The sequence below is a fragment of the Schistocerca serialis genome, chromosome 1 (genome assembly GCF_023864345.2).
Source record: "Schistocerca serialis cubense isolate TAMUIC-IGC-003099 chromosome 1, iqSchSeri2.2, whole genome shotgun sequence".
Classification (NCBI taxonomy): Eukaryota; Metazoa; Arthropoda; class Insecta; order Orthoptera; family Acrididae; genus Schistocerca; species Schistocerca serialis.
In genome coordinates, this window is record NC_064638.1 from 894375329 (window position 1) to 894398774 (window position 23446).

At 42.7% G+C, this 23446-nt stretch overlaps 1 protein-coding gene across 2 annotated transcripts in view; it reads left to right on the top strand.

The window, feature by feature from the left end:
• LOC126411540 (U6 small nuclear RNA (adenine-(43)-N(6))-methyltransferase) overlaps positions 1-23446 on the top strand; it is a 41078-nt gene that overhangs the window by 12965 nt on the left and 4667 nt on the right. Inside the window, exons 5-6 of one of the 2 annotated variants that reach the window (XM_050081370.1) lie at positions 4448-4739; positions 14042-14188. In XM_050081370.1, the coding sequence (XP_049937327.1) occupies positions 4448-4739; positions 14042-14188 (439 nt within the window). The remainder of the gene's footprint in view (positions 1-4447; positions 4740-14041; positions 14189-23446) is intronic. The other variant, XM_050081372.1, reaches the window with a different exon arrangement.

A 23446-nucleotide genomic window follows, 5' to 3' on the forward strand; every position in this document is an offset into this window, starting at 1 on the left:
CTTCTCATACTGTCCAGTATCTTGTAAGTCTCCCCTGACCTGGGGTTCTGGCTGACTTTTTTAAACTCCACTGGTTTTCCTAAACCTCTTCAGTCCTTCCCCTTCACTCCTCTCCCTTCCCCTTCTGCTAGAAGAAGGAGCCACTGGCTCGAAAAGATTGCATACATAAAACCATTTTTTATATGTGTGTTCTCTTGCCGCCGCTGGATGAGTAGATTTTTTTATCTGTCCAGTTATAGAATATTTAATAAACACAATAAAACTTTTTCTGTGGCACTTATGTTTGTTCATTAACTGCTAATCATTCTGAAAGAAATTTGTTGTCTGTGTCATATTTATCAGTCTCAGCCAGTATTCAAATGAGCTCCCATTGTCAACTGAAAGTTGTCAACCTGTAATTGGCCTTCAGTAATGTAGCACACATTTCCTGTTGGCGATGATGCAAGTCACCATGTTGCAGCATTACATACACCCCACACCATTACAGAGCCTCCACCAGATTGAGCAATCCCCTGCTGGCTGGCAGGGTTCATGGATTCATGAGGTTGTCTACATACCCGTACACGTCCAGCCGCTCGATACAATTTGAAACGAGACCGTCGGACCAGGCAACATGTTTTCAGTCATCAACAGTTCAATCTCAGTGTTGATGGGCCCAGGGGAGGCATAAAGCTTTGTGTCGTGCAGTCATCAAGGGTTCACGAGTGGTCCTTCAGCTCCGAAAGCCCATATTGATGATGTTTCGTTGAATCATTTACATGCTGACACTTGCTGATGGCCCAGCATTGAAATGTGCAGCAATTTCTGGAAGGGCTGCCCTTCTGTCACTTTTAACGACTCTCTTCAGATGTTGTTGGTCCCATTCTTGCATGATTTTTTTTCCAGCCACAATAATGTCAGAGACTTGACATTTTACCGGATTCCTGATATTCATCGTACACTCGTGAAATGGTCATATGGGAAAAACCCACTTCATCGCTACTTTGTAGATGCTGTGTCCCATCACTTGTGCACTGACTCTAACACTACGTTCAGACTCACTTAAATCTTGATAATCTGCCATTGTAGCAGCAGTAACCGACCTAAGAACTGTGCCAGACACATGTTGTCTTGTATAGGCATTGCTGACCGCAGTGCTGTATTCTGCCTGTTTACATATCTCTCTGTTTGAATATGCATGCCCATACCAGTCTCTTTTGCACTTCAGTGTTTATACAATATTCCTGTCAGGCTACCAGTAAATGTGAGAATGGACACTCAAAGGCTTTTGAAAAGAGGAGAAAAAAAAGAAAGAATATTCCACCCCCCTCCTCCTTTCCCCGCCCCTTTATTCCTCTGTTCCCAACACAAGTGCTTTAATTACTGGTTATAGGAAAAGTTCCTCCTACATGTCTTCAGTCGTCTGATTATATTTCGTAATTTGTGTTCTGCATCTACATCTATACTGTGAAAACCGGTGTGAGGTGCAGAGGGTTCATCCCACTGTAACAGTTATTAGAATTTCTTCTGATTCCATTCACGTGTGAAGTGTGGGAAGAATAGTTGTTTGAGTGTCTTTGTGCATGCAGTAATTATAATTATTCTAATCTTATCCTCTTGATCCCTATGTGAGCAATACACAGGGGATTGTAGTGTATTGCTAGAATCATCATTTAAACCCAATTCTTGAAACTTTGTTAATAGACTTTCTCAAGATAGTCTATGTCTATCTTCAAGAGTCTTCCAGTTCACGTCCTTCAGTATCTCTGTGACACTCTCCCATGAATTAAAAAAACCTGTGATCATTCTGCTGCCCTTCTATGTATATGTTCAATATCCCCCATCAGTCTTAGTTGGTACAGGTCCCACACACTTGAGCAATATTCTAGAACCAGCCATACAGGTGATTTGTAAGCAATCTCCTTTGTAGACTGATTGAACTTCGCCAGTATTCTGCAAATAAACCAAAGTCTACCACCTGCTTTACCCACAACTGAGTCTAGGTGATAATTCCGTTTCATACCTTACAAAGTGTTACATCCAAGTATTTGTATGAGTTGGCTGATTCCAGCTGTGACTCATTGATATCATAGTCATATGACAATATGTTTTTTCGTTTTTTGAATTGGACAGTTTTACGTTTCTGATCATTTAAAGCAAGTTGCCAATATTTGCACCACATATTTATGCAGCTTCTTTCAAATAGTAATTCATTATAGATAACTGCATCATCTGCAAAAAGTCTGAGGGTACTGTTAATATTGTCTGCAAGGTCATTAATATAGAGCATAAACAGCAAGGGTCCCAACGCACTTCCTTGGGGCATACACAAAGTTACCCCCCCATCTGATGATGACTCTCCATCCAAGATAACAAGCAGTGTCCACCTTACCAAAAAGTCCTTAATCCAGTCACAAATTTCACATGGTACCTCATATAGTCAAACTTTTGACAACAAATGTAAGTTTGGTACTGAGTCAAATGCTTTTCAGAAATCAAGAAATACTGCAATCTATGTGTCTGCCTTGATCCAAAGCTTTCAGTATAGCATGCGAGAGTAGTGTGAGTTGGGTTTCACATGATTGATGTTTTTGGAATCCATGCTGGTTGGCACCGAGGAGGTCATTCTGTTCAAGACACCGTGTTATGTTTGAGCTCAGAATATGCTCAAAGATTCTACAAAAAATTGACGTCAGCGATGTTGGACGGTAGTTTTGTGGATCACATCTACTACCCTTGTAGATGAGTGTGACCTGTGCTTTTTTCCAAGAACTGATCTTCTTCTTCCTTTTTTTTTTGAGGAATCTACAATAGATTATAGTTAGAAGAGGGGCTAAATCGGCCACCAATTCAGTATAGAATCTGGCAGGGATTCCACTATGCCCTGCAACTTTGTACAGTTTTAACAATTTAAAGTGTTTCTCAACACCACAGATACTATTACTTATTTCATTCATCTTTTAAGTGGTATGAGAATTAAATTGGTGCAATTCTCATGGGTTTTCATTTGTAAAGGAACATTTGACATTGGAGTTAAGCATTTCAGCTTTTGCTTTGCTACCCTCAATTTCTGTTCCTGTCTCATTCATTAGGGACTGGACACTAACTTTGGTGCCACAAACAGCCTTTACATATGGCCAGAATTTCTTTGGGTTTTGTGAAATATCATTTGACAGTTCTCTCTCTCTCTCTCTCTCTCTCTCTCTCTCTCTCTCTCTCTCACACACACACACACACACACACACACACACACACACACACACGCACTTGCTTGCTTGCTGCTTGCTCGCTCTTCCTTTTCTTTATGTACAGCGTGGTTATATTTAAACTTCTGTTACTTGAGCCAGTATAGATGAGAAACTGTTTTCAGTATAGGTACCAAACTTTACAGCAGTGATGCTCAGCTGTGCACAACAGGAGTTTTGTTGTTAGTAGTGTTAGTGCACAGCAGGACTTTTGTTGTTAGTATGACTTGCCGTGAGGTGTCTGTACCAGTACGGCCACTTAGGGTTGGTACGCAAGCATCAGTGCCCAGTACAGTTGCAGACAGCCAGTGTGGGTCAGGACTAGGTGAGCTGGGCTTTACTCATAAAGCCATTTCATCAAAACTACAGCTATAGTTCTGGTGGTCTTCACAAGTATTGGTGTGTCGAAGGAATATGGAGAGGTCCTTTTTCCAAACTGGGGTTGAAGAACATGATTCAGAAGTTTCAGTTAAATGGTGATTTGAGAATTGCTCCTGAGAAAGGCTGGAAGTTAATGGCACTACAAATTGTTAAATAAGGTACTGTTGCCGTGGCTGAGAATGCTGGACCCAATGTGTGACCTTCAACCGGTGCATGAGCTGTGCCATGACAGCTGAACATTCTGTGGTCCACCATTGTTTTGGGACAGCAGTAGAGCAATCTATAGTATGATCCCATGCTGAGGTGGTTGCAGATGGTCACCACATTGAAATCATGATATGCAGTTAACAAATGTTACCCTCTCATGTGGAAATTAAAATGTGTTTCTTTCAGTTATTTGTTCATTATTTCTCTTCTGCATGTCCTTACAAATGTTTCGACAAAGTTTCATTATGCTCCGATCACTTTATTGTCATGGGGGGAGGGAGGGGGGGGGGGGGGCTATCAAGTAGTGAAAGTTTAATTATAACCATTCTGTATTTTAATTTTTTATTGTTTGATTTTTTTTCTCTTGTTCAGCCAATCCTGGCTTTATCTTTTGTTTCTTTTGTCTCCAAGATATTTCTGTTTGGTTTAGCTAACATTTTTGTTCTATATCTTTCCAAATCTCTTTCTTCCAACAATGGAATTATTGAAATTCTAAAAGCTAGATTTTAAATTGGTGTTTTAAATTTATGTATCTGTCACTCTAGTTCTAGTTGTTTTATGTTTTTGTGGTTATTACATAAACAAGTAGGTACTCCTCTTCTGTATTTTCTTGTTCTCACATTTCTTAATTGCAGGATATACACCACCATGGTTGGAGTTAAATCTGATCTTCAACCTTTGAAAGAAGAATTGCTCAGACATGGTATAACAAATGCAGCTACCACTGAATTTTGCCAAGGGCGTACAACCCGCTGGGGTTTAGCTTGGAGCTTTAATGATCAACCAAATCTCATGGAGGCATGTGGGAAACACAGCCATAAGAAGATAAAGCCCATGTCCTATGTTGTGCCATGCACAAATAAACCCAATGGCTACACTGTAGATTGTATTTGTGAGAAAGTAAAGGAGCTACTTGGCAGACTACAGGTACTTTTCTTCATTCTAATTGTTAAATCTTAGTTTCACAATGTATATTTCATTGTTGACACAGTAGCGCAAGAACATTCTTGTAAGCCTAAACAATTTTTAGTGTTCATTATCCGGTGTCCTTTTTTCAAATTCTGTTGTAGCTTGGAAACAGAAAAATCTTATAATTGGATAAAGTTGAAAAACATCTGGATAAATTACAGAAGTGAAATGGTACATTCAGTTTGTAGAGAAACCAGACAGCAATTGGACGTGAAAGGGAGGCAGCAGCTGAGAAGGGAATGAGATGGGATTGCAGCTTATCCCACATGTTATTCTGTCTATATGTTGAGGTAGCTGTAAAAGAAGTGAAAAAGAAATATGGGTAAGGGATTAAAAAACAAAATAAATGAGTTTTGATGATGATATAGTTTTTCTGTTGGAGTTGTAACATAATGCATATGTAGGCGAGTTATTCGGCCACTTAGAATTGGTACAAGGTGAGGTGAATTTGCTTGTGAAGCTGAATGCTAGTGCAGAACCCTAGAGCGTGGCATGGTCCTGCAGATGGTCCAGCAGAGACACCCAGTAAGGCCTGGCCCCAGGTGCAACGGTGAAGTGAGTAACAGGAAGCGGATGAAACGTGGTACAGGAAATTTGGTCGATGGTTAGATGCATAGCAGAATGCGAAATGCTCCAGAAATGGCGGTCTTTGGTACAATCTTGAAGCTGGCTAAGCTACAGCTCTGGGAATTTGACCGTAAATCACAACCAAGTAATAAAGCAAGTCTGCATACAGCTGTGATCTCAGAAAAATGAAGTGTTTCCAATAAAACAATATTATTTTAAGCAAAAATAATAAATTCTTGAAAATATAATGTAGTTGGATGTACATGTTGATTTTTTTCCACCATGTACAAACTAGGGATTGATCGATGAGAGGGTACGGAGCAAAAAAGCTCTAATGAACTTAAGTCTGGAAATGCATGGTTTCCAAGCTAGAGACCATTTATTCAATCATACTTTGTGGTCTAACACACGCTGTATCATGCGGCCTCAGTTAGAGTATGCATGGTTTCCGCCCAGGAGGCAGTATTGTTCCTCATACGTCATGCCCTAGCACCATCTCCTGCCATAGTAATTGCTAATGTTGTATCCAATTCACATCTCTTGCTGACTCACCTTGTAGTGGATGTGATACAGCATTGCACAAAGTGGTTCCATATTTGAAACGAGAGCTTTCCAACATGGTGTCTACTTATGGAAAGGCAAATGGCAGCAGGCAGCAAACCTATCCCCACTGACAACAACCACAGCATTCAATGTTTGCAGCATTGTTTCACCATTTGTTTGAGATAGGGTTGTCTCAGGACGCAGGAAATCACATAGGATGTACCCGAAATTTTCGGACATTGGACTTGGAGGAAAATGTGATTAACATTGTGGAAGGCGACGCCAGGTCGTACCAGGCAGTTTGCCCGCCAGTACAGGTTAAGCCAGATGACCGTGTGGAACATTCTCCATAACACTTATTACTACCCTTATCACAGCGTACGTAGAACTTGTTGGTGAGAGAGTTTCCACATCGGCAACAGTTTTGTCACTGGTTTCTTCACCAGGCAACCATGATTCCGGAATTTGTGTTATCCATCCTGTTCACAGATGAGGCCACCTTTACAAGGAGTGGTATCATCAACTTCCATAGCAGTCATCTGTGGGATAGTATGCAGAACCGCCATGGTATGGTGACAGTGAATCATCAGCATTGGTGCGGCCGGAATAATTAACAACTGTATTTTGGGACCAATCTTCCTTCCATGTCACCTAACAGGCTGGAACTATCGGCATTTCTTGCGGATGACTTTGCCTCCCACGCTGGAAGAAGCGCCATCGATGATTTGAAGGGTTATGCCGCTGCTACATGATGGTGTTCAAGCCCATTTCACCTTTAACGTCCGGACACATCTCAGTTGTGTCTTGATGGTCGATGGATCACATGAGGGGGTCCAGTTGCATGGGCTGCTCATTCACCAGATCTCGACCTGTGCAATTTCTGGTAATGGGGCCATCTCAAAAGTGCCATGTATGCATAGTCCATTCCAGGTGTGGAGACACTGGAGCAGCGTATTCATGCTGCCTTTGATACTGTTCGGATGCAGCCTCGCTAATGTGAATGTGTGAGACAGAACATGCTACAGTGCAAAAATGCATGCGTAGAGATGCATGGAAACCATTGTCAACACATACTGTAACGGTGGCTTTGTGGTACAGCCCATATTAGGGTGCAGTCTCTGTAACAATGTATGGTTGAATAAATGGTCTCTAGCATGGAAATGTTGTGTTTCTGACATATGTTCATTAGATCTGTTTTTGATCCATATCTTCTCATCAATCAAACCCTAAAGTTTGTACAGGGTGAAAAAAAATCGCCCTGTATAAAACTCTACTCATCAAGTGTGGGCAGGAGATCACACATATGAAAAGTATTATGTATGTAAGCTGTTGGAACCAGTTTTCAAATGCAAGAATTTCCAATATCTTTAAGTGTGCCTTCATAGTTGAGTGGTCAGCATGGTGGAATGCCATGCGAGAGGCCCCAGTTCATTTTGCAGCTGGAATGGACGTTTTCCCCACTAGGGGACTGGGTATTGTGTTGTCTTCATCATTATTTCAGTCTCATTGACACACAAGTCACCAAAGGGGCATCAACTAAAAAGACTTGCACCAGACGACTAGTCTATCCAACAGGAGGCTTTACGCAGACAGACAGTTCATTTCATATCTTTAAAGCTACAGAAGGTAATATCTGACAGCGACTAAACATTTTCGAAATGAATCTCTGAATTAACAACTTTTAAATACTTCAAACAATTTCAAAAAACGATATCTCAGAGGATATCTTTGCATTGTAGCTATCTTCCCAGAAAGCTACATCTCTCTATCTATTTTATTTCTTGATTTGTTATTTTTTTATATCTTTTCATTGTGCAAATGTTTGTCAGAACATAGTATTGTCCACAATAACACAGCAGATGAATGCAGCTTGAGTACATTGTATCATGTCATTCTTGTGTGTTTATTTAATGAATATGTTGCTATTTATGCCTGATATTTCTTTAACTATTGATTACATTTTCTAATACAAAATCATGGTAATTTAAGATCGTTGTAAATAAGGCCAAAAGCCGCTTCTGTCAAGCAGGCCTAAATAATTGTTTAACTAGTATGTAATGAGATTGTGTTATCATTTATCATGAGCACACTTGTGCAAGAATACTGTCTTATTTATGTATTTATAAATCTTTATTTTTATTTATTGTGGATGGTCTGAGTGTGACTGAGTGTTTGCAACATTTCTTTATTTACATATTACTGTAATGTATTATTTCAATCCAGAAAGTAATCATGTTCAGTCAAATCAAGTCCGTATAACGTAAGGTATGGGTGCCCCCCCCCCCCCCTTCCCCCAGTGAACCATGGGCCTTGCCATTGGTGGGGAGGCTTGCGTGCCTCTGCGATACAGGTAGCTGTGCCGTAGGTTCAACCACAACAGAGGGATATCTGTTGAGAGGCCAGACAAACATGTGGTTCCTGAAGAGGGGAGCAGCCTTTTTAGTAGTTACGGAGGCAACAGTCTGCATGATTGACTGATCTGGCCTTGTAACGTCAACCAAAACGGTCTTGCTGTGTTGGTACTGTGAATGGCTGAATGCATGGGGAAACTACAGCCGTAATTTTTCACAATGGCATTCAGCTCCACTGTATAGTTGATGATGATGGCATCCTCCTGGATAAAATATTCCGGAGGTAGAATAGTCCTCCATTTGGATCTCTGGATGGGGACTACTAAGGAGGAAGTTGTCATCGGGAGAAACAAAACTGGCACTCTGTGGATTGGAGTGTGGAATGTCAGATCCCTTAATCAGGCAGGTAGGTTAGTAAATTCAAAAAGGGTGGTGGATAGCTAGAGTGGTAATTAGTGAAGTTTGGTGGCTGGAGGAGCAGGGTTATAAATACAAAATCAAATAGGGATAATGCAGAAGTAGGTTTAATAATGAGTAAAAAAACAGGAATGCAGATAAGCTACTATGAAGAGCATAGTGACGGCATTATTGTAGCCAAATAGACATGAAACCCTCACTCACCACAATAGTATATGCCAACTAGCTTTGCAGATGAAGAGGAGATTGAGGAAACACATGGTGAGATAAAAGAAATTATTTAGATAATCAAGGGAGCCAAAAGTTTTATAGTTATGGGGGACTGGAATACAGTAGCAGGAAAATGAAGGGAAGGAAAAGTAGTAGGTGAATATGGACTGGGGGAAAGGAATGAAAGAGGAAGCTGCCTGGTAGAATTTTGCGCAGAGCATCATTTAATCATAGCTAACAGTTGGTTTAAGAATCACGAGAGAAGGTTGTGTTGGTGGAAGATACCGGGAGACATCAGAAGGTTTCAGATTGATTATGTAATGGTTATACAGAGATTTAGGACCCGGATTTTAAATTGTAAAACATTTCCAGAGGCAGATGCGGACTCTGACCACAATTTATTGGTTATGAACTGCAGATTAAAACTGAACAAACTGCAAAAAGGCTGGAATTTGAGGAGATGGGACATGGATAAACTGAAGGAACCAGAGGTTGTAGAGGGTTTCAGAGGGAGTGTTAGGGAATGGTTGCCAAGAAAGGAATACAATAGAAGAAGAATGGGTAGCTTTGAGAGATGAAATAGTGAAGGCAGCAGAGCATCAAGTAGTTAAAAAGATGACGGATAGTAAGAATCCTTGGGAAGCGCAAGATATATTGAATTTATTCAATGAAAGGAGAAAATATAAAAATGCAATAAATGAAGTAGGTGAAAGGGAATACAAACGTATAAAAAAAGAGATGCAAAATGGCTAAGCAGAAATGGCTAGAGGGCAGATGTAAGGATGTAGAAGCATATATCACTAGGGATAAGAGAGATACCGCCTACAGGAAAATTAAAGAAAGCTTTGGAGAAAAGAGAACCACCTGTATGAATATCAAGAGCTCAGATGGAAAACCAGTCCAATGCAAAGAAGGAAAAGCGGAAAGTTAGAAGGAGTATAGAGAGGGTCTACAGAAGGGAGATGCCTTTGAGGACAATTTTGTGGAGTTGGAGGAGGATGTAGAGAAAGAAGAGGAGGGAGGTACGATACTGCATGAAGAATTTGACAAAGCACTGAAAGACCTAAGTCGAAACAAGACCCTGGGAGGAGACAACATTCCATTAGAGCTACTGATAGCTTGGGGGAGCCAGCCATGACAAAATCTTCCATCTGAGGAGCAAGATGTATAAGACAGGCAAAATACCCTCAGTCTTCAAGAAGAATATAATAATCTCAATTCCAAGGAAAGTAGGTGCTGACAGGTGTGAAAATTATCGAACTATCAGTTTAATAATTTACAGCTGCAAAATACTAACACACATCCTTTACAGAAGAATGGAAAAAACTCATAGAAGCTGACCTCGAGAAAGACCTGTTTGGGTTCTGGAGAAATCTAGGAACACATGAGGCAATATTGACCCTACAACTTTTCATAGAAGATAGGTAGCATTTGTAGACTGAACGAAAGCTTTTGACAGTGTTGACTGGAATACTCTCTTTCAAATTCTAAAGTTGAAGGGGGTAAAATAAAGTGAGCAAAAGGCTATTTACAGTTTGTACAGAAACCAGATGGCAGTAACAAGACTCGAGGGGTGCAAAAGGGAAGCAGTGGTTGAGAAGGGAGTGAGACATGGTTGTATCCTATCCCTGATGTTATTCAATCTGTATATTGAGCAAGTAGTAAAGAAAGAAAAGAAAAATTTGGAGTAGAAATTAAAGCCAGGGAGAAGAAATAAAAACTTTGAGGTTTGCCCATGTTGGAAGAGCAGTTGCACGGAATGGACAGGTTCTTGAAAGGAGGATACTAGATGAACATCAACAAAACCAAATCAAGGATGATGGAATGTAGTCAAATTACGTCAGGCGATGCTGATGGAATTAAATTAGGAAATGAGACACTTAAAGTAGTAAATGAGTTTTGTTGTTTGGTAAGCAAAATAACTGATCATGTCTGAAGTAGAGAGAATATAAAATGTAAACCAGCAATGGCAAGAAAAGCATTTCTGAAGAAGAGAAATTTGCTAACATCGAGTGTAGATTTAAGTTGCAGGAAGTTCTTTTTGAAAGTATTTGTATGGAGTGTAGCCATGTATGGAAGTGAAACATCGACAATAAACAGTTTAGATAAGTGGAGGATAGAAGCTTTTAAAATGTGTTGCTACAGAAGAATGATGAAGGTTAGATGGGTAGATCACATAACTATTGAGGAGGTACTGAACAGAATTATGGAGAAGAGAAATTTGTGGTACAACCTGACCAATAGAAGGGATCAGTTGGTAGGACACATTCTGAGGCATCAAGAAATCACCAATTTACAACTAGAGGGAAATGGGTAAAAATTGTAGAGAGAGACCAATAGATGAATACAGTAAGCAGATTCAGAGGGGCTTATGTTGCAATAGTTATTTGGAGCTGAAGAGGCTTGCACAGGACGGGGTGTGAGACGTGCTTGGGTAGCTCAGGTGATAGAGCACTTGCCCGCGAAAGGAAAAGGTCCTGAGTTTGAGTCTCAGTCCGGCACACAGTTTTAATCTGCCAGGAAGTTACATATCAGCGCACACTCTTCTGCAGAGTGAAAATCTCATTCTAGTTGCACAGTTGTGTTTCATAGTTATTTACTTTCACTGTTCATAACTGCCCCCCTCCCTTATTACACAGTTATACGGCCAGTTCACTATTGTTAAATGTTGATAAGCCTCATTAATAGGTTGCAGGCAAACATCAGTGTATTGCTACAGTAGTTTGCTGTTGAGCATCTGTGAGCAGTAAAAACTTAACCACACAGTTCACAGTTCTTGCAGAATAATAAGGTACATGTGGCACTATTTCTCAAAAAATTGAACAAACATCATCATTACTTGATCTAACACGTGGCCTATTTTTTGGTACACTTAACTCCGCTGATGCATTGTTGTTACTTGAAACAGTACATAATTCCGTTCTGAAAAGCAGCCATGGACTGATTGGCTCGGGACCAAAAATCAGGCCTTTATATATCCTCGCAATAATAGGCACTGAAACTATACATTGTTCAGTGTTCAAGTTACAGAAATTACAATTAAAACATAACTGATGCAGTTAACTGAATACATCAAAAAATTCCTTCTTTTTTAACAGTTCATTCTATCACAAAGGTTTGGCCCAGTTATTTGTTTAAATAATGAAGTTAACAGATATAGTTATACAAACAATACTTTCGACAAACCTGGGAATTATTTTGGAATTAATTAAGGGCTGGCTTTGCTAATATGTTTTCGAATAGAGCCTAATAAATACTTAAAGAATCCTAGTAGTCCTTCTTCCAAATGTTTATGATTAGTATAGAATTTATATTTGTTTATAAGTCAACAATCGAATCTGAGTCACAAAACAATTACTGATTTCACCTTTTAACAACAACAAAAAAAAAACTAAACACAAAATTAGACTTGGTGCTATATTCCTTAAGACTGAGGGCCAACCTTTCTCTTTTATGGAAATGCAAGTTATACTTATGTGTGTTAATGATAATTAGGCAAAAATGGAAATAAAGTGAATTTAAGGAAGCAGATGGCCAAACAAGGAAGTAAGTAAAGAGATCCCAGCTTGCTTCATCGCAAGTGGCAGAATACCACTGGAGTCAAGTGGAGATAGACTTTTTTTTTTTTTTTTTAGTAGTGCACTGAAAGAAGAATTCTGGGCACTTTTAATTTAGATTTTGAGGTAGATACTTTTATACTTCTGCTTGAAGAAGGCAGACATGTCTGTGGTAATGAGTGGTATTTAATTGTGTAGGTTATTGATTACTACAATACTCTTTAACTTTTTCTGATTGCATTATGGAATTGAGAATAGACAGAGTATGAGTTTCTACTCATTGTCTCACATATGGTAATTTGTAAATCATTATGTTGAACTCTGAACTACTTTGAGCTTGTGAATATTTTGTGTATTGTGATCACGAAATGGACTTAGTTTTTGCATGTATTGAATGACTATTTAGCTTTGGGATTCTGCTACAGTCCTCGTAATGCTCTCAGTGCAACTTTACTCCATTTTTAAAGTTGTTTTCTGTCTGTATTTTAATTGAATATCGTAGGACCACGTCTTGTTGAGTTAGATATACTTTCAGGAATAAACTGTGTTCATCATAATTCTGTCATCTATGTCAATTACAGACATTAGTGTAGAATCCTTTTCATAAAATTTTTCATTTATCTTTTATTTTATATTTCTGCGTATTTTTTTTAATTCACAGTTCTCACCAGTGCATAGGCTGACTGGAAAATCTCAGCTTCAGGTTATTGTTTGCAGCGAATTAGGTGCTCGGCATGAAAGCAGATGTGCACGACTTGACCATATGCCTGCATCGAGCTATTCCTTTTAAACAGAGCCATGCATAGCCCAATTACCAAAGGTAAAGGTGCATCTGGTTTGCCCATGTGGGACACCATTTAGAGAGCAACTACTCAGCAGAATACTGTTAGGTAAAGTTGCACTGTTGACGAAGAAGTTCAGAGATCAGATTAATGGAATATATATTGTCTTAAAGGGATGTTATAATATGGAATTCAACAAAAATAAAACAAGGGCAATTGAACGTAATTGAATTAAAGTGGATGTTGGTTGGTTTGGGGTATAAAGGGATCAAACTAAAGGGTCTGCAGTCCCTTTTTCCTCAAGCAGACAAGTGTCAAGGTAAAACAATTAAAACCAAAGGAATTGGGAGGAAGTAAAAGGGGTGAAACTAACAGGGAACCTCACCGAAAGAGAAAATGAAAGCAGCAAACCAAAAGGGGAAATGTACACTAAAAGGAAAGGTAGGGGAAGGTAATAAAATCATACAGCACAGGGCTTAACAACTGGCCGGTTTTGAGCGCGAGTACTCGTGTCTGCTCAGGCACGTGCTCGCGAGCAGATGCAAGGTCACGGAGTAGGGAGGGAGGGGAAATGCGCGCGCACGTTTGAATAGGGCTGCAGCATGCCTATTGAATTCGCACCGACTGTATAACGTCTAAAGTACTACGATCAGCTCTAACAGTCACTTTGCTGGTTAAGAATCGTGTCACGTTGCCATTGTGTAACCCCAACCATGCTTTTGCAGTTCAACCCCCATTAGGAGGAATTGTATCTGTTTACAGAAAAAGATGGTGTTGCAAAATGTTTAGTATGTCACAAAACACTGAATTCTTTAAGGAAATTTAATTTGCAGCAACATTATATGTCGTACCACACGAAAGACTATGGAAGTGGAAAATGTGATGGACCAGATCGTGCACAGGAAGTTATTAAACTTAAAAGGATGCTATCCGAAGAAGATTTGGACGACGAAGAAAAATCAACTGAGGCAGCTCTCAGAGTGAGTTACAAAATTGCTTTGCTTTTAGCAAAATCCCTGCGCCCCTTCACTGATGGCAATGTAACAAAAGAATGTTTGGTAGTTGCAGCGGAACATTTGTGTCCATCTCAAGTCGAACAGTTTCGGATTGTGCCATTATCTAACATGACCATTATGCGTCACATACAGGACATGGCAGACGACGTCCAGAGCCAGCTTGCAAATATCTGTAAAGATTTTATGGCATATTCTCCAGCCCTGGACGAAAGTGTTGATATCACTGGAACAACGCAGCTTGCCATATTTATTAGAGGTGTTAATAGAGATCTTCAGGTGAGAGAGGAGCTCCTCGATGTAGTAGCCATGAAGAACACCACAACCGGAGGTGATATTTTAAGTAGTGTTGAAGAAAGTGTTAAAAATATAGGATTGTCGTGGAATTCTTTAGTTTCAGTGTCTACAGACGGTGCACCAGTGATGACAGGGAAAAAATCAGGTTTCGTTGCGCTGTTGAAGGAGAAAATGCAAAAACTGACCGTGCCGAATGAAATAAGCGGCGTTCACAGTGTGATCCACCAGAAAAACTTATGTGCCGAGAATATCACTCTAAAAAATGTGATGAGTGTTGTTGTTCGTACAACCAATTACATAAGGAAGCATGGGCTACAACACAGCCAATTTAAAAGCTTTCTTGAGGATGCAGAAAGCCAGTATGGTAGCCTGCCTTATTACAGCGAGGTCCGCTGTCTTAGTCGTGGCGAATTATTAAATCGATTTTTTTGCCTATTAGATGAGATAAATATGTTCATGGAAATAAATAACATGTGTGTTCCTGAATTGAAAGAGCCTTCATGGAAATATGATCTCGCGTTCTTAGCAGATTTAACTAGCCATCTGAATGCTTTGAACATTTCACTACAAGGTAAAGATCTGCTAATTATTCATTTCATTGATCGAATACGAGCTTTTAAAATGAAATTGACACTTTGGGTGAGTCAGCTGGAAACAGGAAATCTAGCTCATTTTCATAAATTATCATCCATGCAAGATGTTCACAAAGATTGTGAACGTTATTCATATAGTTTAGTTGCCTTTAAGGAAGAATTTGATCAACGCTTTCAAGATCTGACAGCACTAGACAGTGATTTTGATCTGTTCTCCTCTCCATATTCAGCGAATATTGAAGAGATTTGTCCTGAGCTGCAACTAGAAATTATTGACCTGCAGTGTGACAGAGAATACAGAGACAAATTTCAGAACAAGAAAAACATTTTGGAATTCTACAGACACTTCCCTCAGGATAGATTTCCTCGTTTGCACAAACTGGCTGCTACAATAATATCAATGTTCGGTTCCACGTATGCTTGTGAACAACTGTTCTCTGCAATGAAATGTAACAAGACGCACCTGAGAAACGCATTGTCTGATCGAAATTTAAACTGCATGCTGCACCTACAATGCACAAGGACAATTACTCCGAACATAGACGCAATTGTAAAGGGCAACAAGTACAAGATAACCGAGAATCCCTCACTTCAGTGACACCTTTTATTGTGTAACAGTTCACAAATTAATACGAATGTAGAGGCATACACTAAGCTAGTAAAATTATGTGGCACGTGTACAATCTCTTTTATTTGTTTCATTTGTCGCAGTAATAATTCGTGAGTGATATCCCTGCAGGTGGCCGCGGATTTACATTGACTGGCGGCAGCTGTTGTGTGCCCCACGTGACTCTCCCGACTCTCCTCTCTGGTCCAGTAGTGGGGGTGGCGTGCTCGCACTGCTCTGTGCTCGCGCCTTGCTGCTCACATCTTGCTCCATGAGCACGTATGTTGTGAAGCCCTGATATAGCAGATGGTGTCAGCTGCCGGACCACAAGGATAAAAATGGATGAGCCAGCCACTCTGCAACATACTAAAATTGCCAGCCTAAAAGACAAGGCGAAAAGAACACACATAGGGAAAAGACGAATAACAAGTCAACTAAGATGCAAGCTAGAGTGGCGAAGAGGTAAAAGAGAGGGAGGGTGGAGGCCTAGGAGAGAGTGCCAGATGCCCAATCTTAGATGGTATGATAACACCCCCTCCCCCCTCGTCATGAATAAAACATAAAACCAAATTGGCCATTGAGGCATTGTTAACCATGGGAGTCACAGCAACACCGAGGTGGGTCCTTCCGACGGAGGAGGTAACCATGTGTTACCCAAGTATGGCCGATGCGAAGACGGCAAAGGACAAAAGAGCCCGTGTGAGTGGCTCGCATGGATGACGGCCACACATTCATTGTCTCCTTGATAATGTGGAGTTTATTTGGGGTACTTAGGCTGCACCATTCAATATACCAGATCACGAAAACTTTGCAGTGGAAGACCAACCGGAGATCCATGTGCGGCAGGCTGATCTCCAGAGTTGGTTTACCAGTAGCCTGTTTGGGTAGGCTGTCAGCAAGTTCGTTTCCCGGTATCCTGACATGTCTTGGGGTCCAAATAAAGGTCACTGTATGTCCACTGTTCCTGAGGGCATAAAGAGACTTCTGGATGGCCATTACCAAAGGATGCTGTGGGAAGCACTGGTCAAGAGCTTGTAAGCTGCATAAGGAGTCACTACAGATGACAATGGACTCACCGGCGCAGGAGTGGATATGCTCAAGAGCACAATTGATGGCCACCAACTGTGTAGTGAAAACACTGCAACCATCCAGCAAGGAGTGCTGTTCAGTATGGGCAACTTGAGCATTAGCAAAGCCGACAAGACTGTCGATCATTGATCCATCTGTGTAGACTATTTCTGAGCCCTCGAACTCGCTGAGAAGAGAGAGGAATTGCGGGCTGAGGGCCTCAGGTGGAACGAAGCCTTTTGGGCCTTGCAATATATCCAGCAAAAGCTGTGGTCATGGTATAGACCATGGAGGTGTAAGTAAGCAGAGCTGCAGGAAATGTACACTCCTGGAAATTGAAATAAGAACACCGTGAATTCATTGTCCCAGGAAGGGGAAACTTTATTGACACATTCCTGGGGTCAGATACATCACATGATCACACTGACAGAACCACAGGCACATAGACACAGGCAACAGAGCATGCACAATGTCGGCACTAGTACAGTGTATATCCACCTTTCGCAGCAATGCAGGCTGCTGTTCTCCCATGGAGACGATCGTAGAGATGCTGGATGTAGTCCTGTGGAACGGCTTGCCATGCCATTTCCACCTGGCACCTCAGTTGGACCAGCGTTCGTGCTGGACGTGCAGACCGCGTGAGACGACGCTTCATCCAGTCCCAAACATGCTCAATGGGGGACAGATCCGGAGATCTTGCTGGCCTGGGTAGTTGACTTACACCTTCTAGAGCACGTTGGGTGGCATGGGATACATGCGGATGTGCATTGTCCTGTTGGAACAGCAAGTTCCCTTGCCGGTCTAGGAATGGTAGAACGATGGGTTCGATGACGGTTTGGATGTACCGTGCACTATTCAGTGTCCCCTCGACGATCACCAGTGGTGTACGGCCAGTGTAGGAGATCGCTTCCCACACCATGATGCCGGGTGTTGGCCCTGTGTGCCTCGGTCGTATGCAGTCCTGATTGTGACGCTCACCTGCACGGCGCCAAACACGCATACGACCATCATTGGCACCAAGGCAGAAGCGACTCTCATCGCTGAAGACGACACGTCTCCATTCGTCCCTCCATTCACGCCTGTCGCGACACCACTGGAGGCGGGCTGCACGATGTTGGGGCGTGAGCGGAAGACGGCCTAACGGTGTGCGGGACCGTAGCCCAGCTTCATGGAGACGGTTGCGAATGGTCCTCGCCGATACCCCAGGAGCAACAGTGCCCCTAATTTGCTGGGAAGTGGCGGTGCGGTCCCCTACGGCACTGCGTAGGATCCTACGGTCTTGGCGTGCATCCGTGCGTCGCTGCGGTCCAGTCCCAGGTTGACGGGCACGTGCACCTTCCGCCGACCACTGGCGACAACATCGATGTACTGTGGAGACCTCACGCCCCACGTGTTGAGCAATTCGGCGGTACGTCCACCCGGCCTCCCGCATGCCCACTATACGCCCTCGCTCAAAGTCCGTCAACTGCACATACGGTTCACGTCCACGCTGTCGCGGCATGCTACCAGTGTCAAAGACTGCGATGGAGCTCCGTATGCCACAGCAAACTGGCTGACACTGACGGCGGCGGTGCACAAATGCTGCGCAGCTAGCGCCATTCGACGGCCAACACCGCGGTTCCTGGTGTGTCCGCTGTGCCGTGCGTGTGATCATTGCTTGTACAGCCCTCTCGCAGTGTCCGGAGCAAGTAAGGTGGGTCTGACACACCGGTGTCAATGTGTTCTTTTTTCCATTTCCAGGAGTGTAGTAGGGGGGAAGCACTGAGTTCATTATGAAGCGACCGGACATGGACTGCAAGGGGATCCCCAGTTCTGGACTGCCATTGCGAGAGATGGATCGCCATGTTAGGGAAAAGGAGATGGTATTTGGATGATGAGGTGAACTGTGAATGTGGGCAGTATAATTTGCAAGCAGTAGTTGCCACCGGAGCTGCAATGGAGAAATGCCAGCTTCCACAAGGAGGCTGTTCATGGGGCTCTTTCAGAAGGCTACCGTCGTGAGCTGAACTTCACAGCGGTGGATAGGGTCCAGCAGACGCAGTACGGAGGGCAACGCTTAACCATACACCAGGCTCCCTTAGTCAATACAGGACTGTACGAGGGCTTTGTATAGCTGCAGCAGTGTAGGATGATCAGCACCCCAGTCGGTGTGGCTCAGGCATTGAATAATATTAAGATGCCACCAGCACTTGTCCTTAAGCTGATGAAGATGTGGAAGCCAAGTTAAGCAGGCATCAAATACCAGTCCCAAAAAGTGGTAAGTCTCCACTACATGTAGTAGTTGGTCATCGAAGTAAAGTTCTGGATGGGGTGGACAGTACGATGATGACAGTAGTGCATGACACAAGTCTTGATGGCCGAAAACTGAAGGCCATGAGTGAGAGCTCTCAACTGTGCCTTCCATATAGCTCCCTGCAGCTGGTGTTTCAGCCACAACAATGGAGGAGGAGCAGAAAAGAAATGAATCATCAGCATATAGGAGGGGAGATACTGACGACCCTACTGCTAATACCGTGACCATTGATGCCAATTAAAAAGAATGGGACACTCAGGACAGAGCCCTGCAGGGCCCCATTGTCTTATATACAGGGTGCATTGTGGGAAGCACTGACGCAAAGACTGAAAGTGCAGAGCGACAAAAAGTTCTGAATAAAAACCGGAGTGGGCCCCAGAGACCCCACTCATGCAGAGTAGCGAGAATGTGGTGTCACCAAGTGGTATCGTAGGCCTTTGTCAGGTCAAAAAAGATGGCAATAAGGTGTTGTTGCAAGGAAAATGCTGATCGAATTGCAGACTCCAGGTACACCAGGTTTTTGATGGTGTAGTGTCTTTGGCAAAAAACACCTTGGGCCGGAGTCAGAAGGCCCCAAGATTCGAGGAGCCATCACAACCGCCAGCTCACCATATGTTCGAGCAGCTTGCACAGAACATTGGTGAGGCTGATAGGACAATAGGTATCAACATCTAGTGGGTTCTTACCAGGCTTTAGCACTGGGATGATGCTACTTTCCTACCATTGCGACGGGAATTCACCATCACTCCAGATGTGATTGAAGACGGCAAGGAGGTGGCACTGGGAATCTGCTGACAGATGTTTCAGCGTTTGCGAAAGGATGTGGTCTGGGGTAGGGGACATGTCAGTACAGTCGGCAAGGGCACTGAAAAATTCCCACTCACTGAAGGGAGCATTATATGGCTCAGGGTATCATGGAGCAAAAGAGAGGGGTTGTCGTTCCACCCGCTGTTTGAGGAGATGAAATGCCAGGCAGTAATTCTCAGGTGCAGAGATGTGAGCATAATGCTCGGCAAGACACTCCACTATTACATCTGGGTTGGCAAATACAGCTTCATGTGTGGAAATTGCAGGTACACCTGCAGGGATCTGATAACCGTGAAGTCATCAGAGTTTGATCCAATCGTGGGAAGGGGAGGTTCTTGTTCCACTGGTGGAGAGGTAGCGTTCCCAACACTCCAGCTTCCGTCGTTTGATGAGTGGGCGGACTTGGGCATGGAGCTGTTCGAGGTCAATGAGATTTTCCAGGGATGGGTGGCACTTGTGATGTTGGAGGGCCCGCCTACACTCTCTAATGGCTGCAGCGATTTCCGACAACCACCAAGGTACTGACTTCCACTGGGGGCAACCGGAGGAACAAGGGATTGCCGATTTAGCTGCGGCAATAATGACAGTGGTGATGGTGTGGATAACCTCATTGGTCATGGCATGCAACAGAGATTCAACAATGGTAGTGTAGGTGAAAGTGTCTCAGTCAGCCTTGGGAAGAGCCTGTCTGGGTAAGCGTTGAGATGACGGATGCTGCGGGTAGGGACAGGAAGAATGGAAAGTGGTTACTACCACAAAAGTCGTCATGAGCTCTCCAGTGGATAGACGGGAGAAGGCCAAACCAAGAGATCACTCGCCGAGTATGTGCCATGTGCCACATTGAAATGCGTGGGGGCACCTGTATTTAGGAAGCAAAGGTCGAGCTGAGTAAGTAGGATTTCGACATCTTTACTATGGCCAATAACCTTGGTTCCACACCCCACAAAGGGTTATGGCTGTTAAAATCACCCAGAAGTAGAAGAGGTTTGGAGAGTTGCGAAATGAGTGCAACCAATATGTGTTACGGTGCGTCACCATCTGGAGGGAGGTAGATGTTACAGATGGTAATTTCCTGGGTTGTCCTCACCCTGACAGCCACAGGCTCTAAAGGTGTTTGAAGGGGCACCGGTTCGCTACAGACAGAGACGAGGACAAAGATACAAACTCCACCTGACAGTCTGTCACAGACAATTTTTGTAGTACCCTCGTTAGCCATGGAAAGCAGGGGTCTGCATTGTGAGAGACCAGGTTTCCTGAAGGACATTGCAAAAAGCAGGTTTAACGCTTAATAGTTGTTGTAACTCAGCCAGATGGGAGAAAAAACTGCCGCAGTTCAACCGGATGATGACAAATTCTGGAATCGGCGAAGGCATGTAGTGACCAAGGAGGCAGGTTATGCCTCAGCATCACCTGCTGCCACCGGTTGAGTATTTGTATCCATTGCCATTGCGGACGAGCCATCGGTGAAAGTGATGGGGGATGTGAAAATCTGCAGCTCGTCCTCAGACGCAGAACCAGTAGGAAGTGGTGGTGTTTGGGCCACCGGAGGGTCCTGACTCTTAGCAGATTTCTTCTTGGTTTGCTTGACCTCTCACTTCTCTTTAGGGGCTTGCTGGGAGGACTTCTCCAAAAATGTCCAGAAATATAAAACTGTGCACTTTTAAAAATAAAATTATGTATTATCAAAAGACTATGATCTCAGTGAGTCACAGCTGGAATCAACCAACTCATACGAATACCAGGGTGTCACATTTTTTAGGGATATAAAGTGGAATGGTCACGTAGGCTCAGTTGTGGGTAAAGCAGGCGGTAGACTTTGGATTACTGGTAGAATACAGGGGAAGTGCTGTCAGTCTACACAGGAGATTGCTTACAAATCACTTGTGTGATGGATTCTAGAATATTGTTAAAGTGTGTGAGACCCGTACCAAATAGTATTAATAGGGGATACTGAATGTTTAAAGAGAAGGGTAACAAATGGTCACAGGCTTGTGACCCATGGGGAAGTGTTATATAGATTCTAATGAAACTGAACTGACAGACTCTTGAAGATAGATGTAAACTATCCTGAGAAACTCTACTAACAAAATTTCAAGAACTGGCTTTAAATGGTGACTCTAGGAATACACTAAACCTCCTGTGTATCGCTCACATAGGGATCGTGAGGACAAGATTAGAATAATTACAGCATGCACACAGGCATTCAAACAGTTCTTCTTTCTATGCTCCGTATGTGAATGGAACAGGAAGAAACCCAAATAACTTTTACTCTGAGATGTACCCTCTGCCTTGTAGTTCACTGGGGTTTGCAGAGTATAGATGTGGATCTAGATGTCTGTTCAACGAAACCCTGAAAGCTAAAATGACAAGTATATACTGTAATATGTGTGTGTAAATAAGTTATATCTATTATGTGCTTTTTAAGATAAACCAAGAACACCCATTAGGACATCCCCCCTCCAGCAGTAAAAGCACAAACTGCATACTGGTTCTTTCCAAAGGCCTTACCTTGTCTCCACTCTCAAGTTTAGCCCTGTTAATCTTGTTAAAAACCATCTCGCCTTCTCCTTTTCACCGTTAACTCTACTACCAATCAGAGTTGATACAAAACCAATATTGAACTCTGCCTTACGCAATTTACTCCTCCATGTAACAGTGATCCACCCCCACTGCACCCAAACTGTCCCTTGTTAAATTTCTAGAATTTCCTAACCTCAAACTTTGACTCACCATCATTCCCCAAATCCCTCAGCAGAAAACCAACCTCTCATCCACAGAAAGACCCACAATCCATGACAAAAAACTGATCCTGACCTTATAATCCTAGCTACCAACAAAGGCTCCACTACTTCAGTTATGAAGTGCAGGGATTACGTTGGCAGAAGGACTCTGCCAGCTACAATCTCTGCCACAGTGACCCCATGCCAGAAATCTAGGAGGATCTCCAGTCTCTCCTCATATCTCTAGATCCATCTGCCCCTGGAGCTGTCGCCCTCCTCATCCCCATCATCCCCTAGTCCTTCCTCCTACATGCTTCCTAAAGTACTTAAACTCCACCAGTGTGACTAGCTACTGTATTCCACACAGAGAATCTTTGGCCTTGTGGACAAACACCTTCATTCTATTACCTGTAAACTAACCTCCTACATACACTGACAGAAAAAAAATGCACCACCAAGAAGAAGTTGCACAACGTAAACAAAAGTTGGTAGGTGTGTTTCTAGATCTAAAAGATTACACCTGTTCAAAGTTTGTGTCAGTCACATAAGAGTGGCGCTAGTAGCGCCACTATGAGAATGCAAATCAGGTTTGCTTCAGATACACGCTGCAACGACTGTGAGTTCCCTTTGAGATTGGACGTGCTGAGTTGATGCTAAAGAATGCCTTTCAGGAGACAAAGACACCATTATCAGTACCTCACTGAGTTTAAACAAGGTCATGTAATAGGGCTATGAGAAGCGGCATGTTCCTTCTGTGATAATGCAGAAAGACTTAGCATGAATTTAACCACTGTACTTGATTGTTGGCAGCAGTGGTCATGAGAATGTGCGGTCACAAGA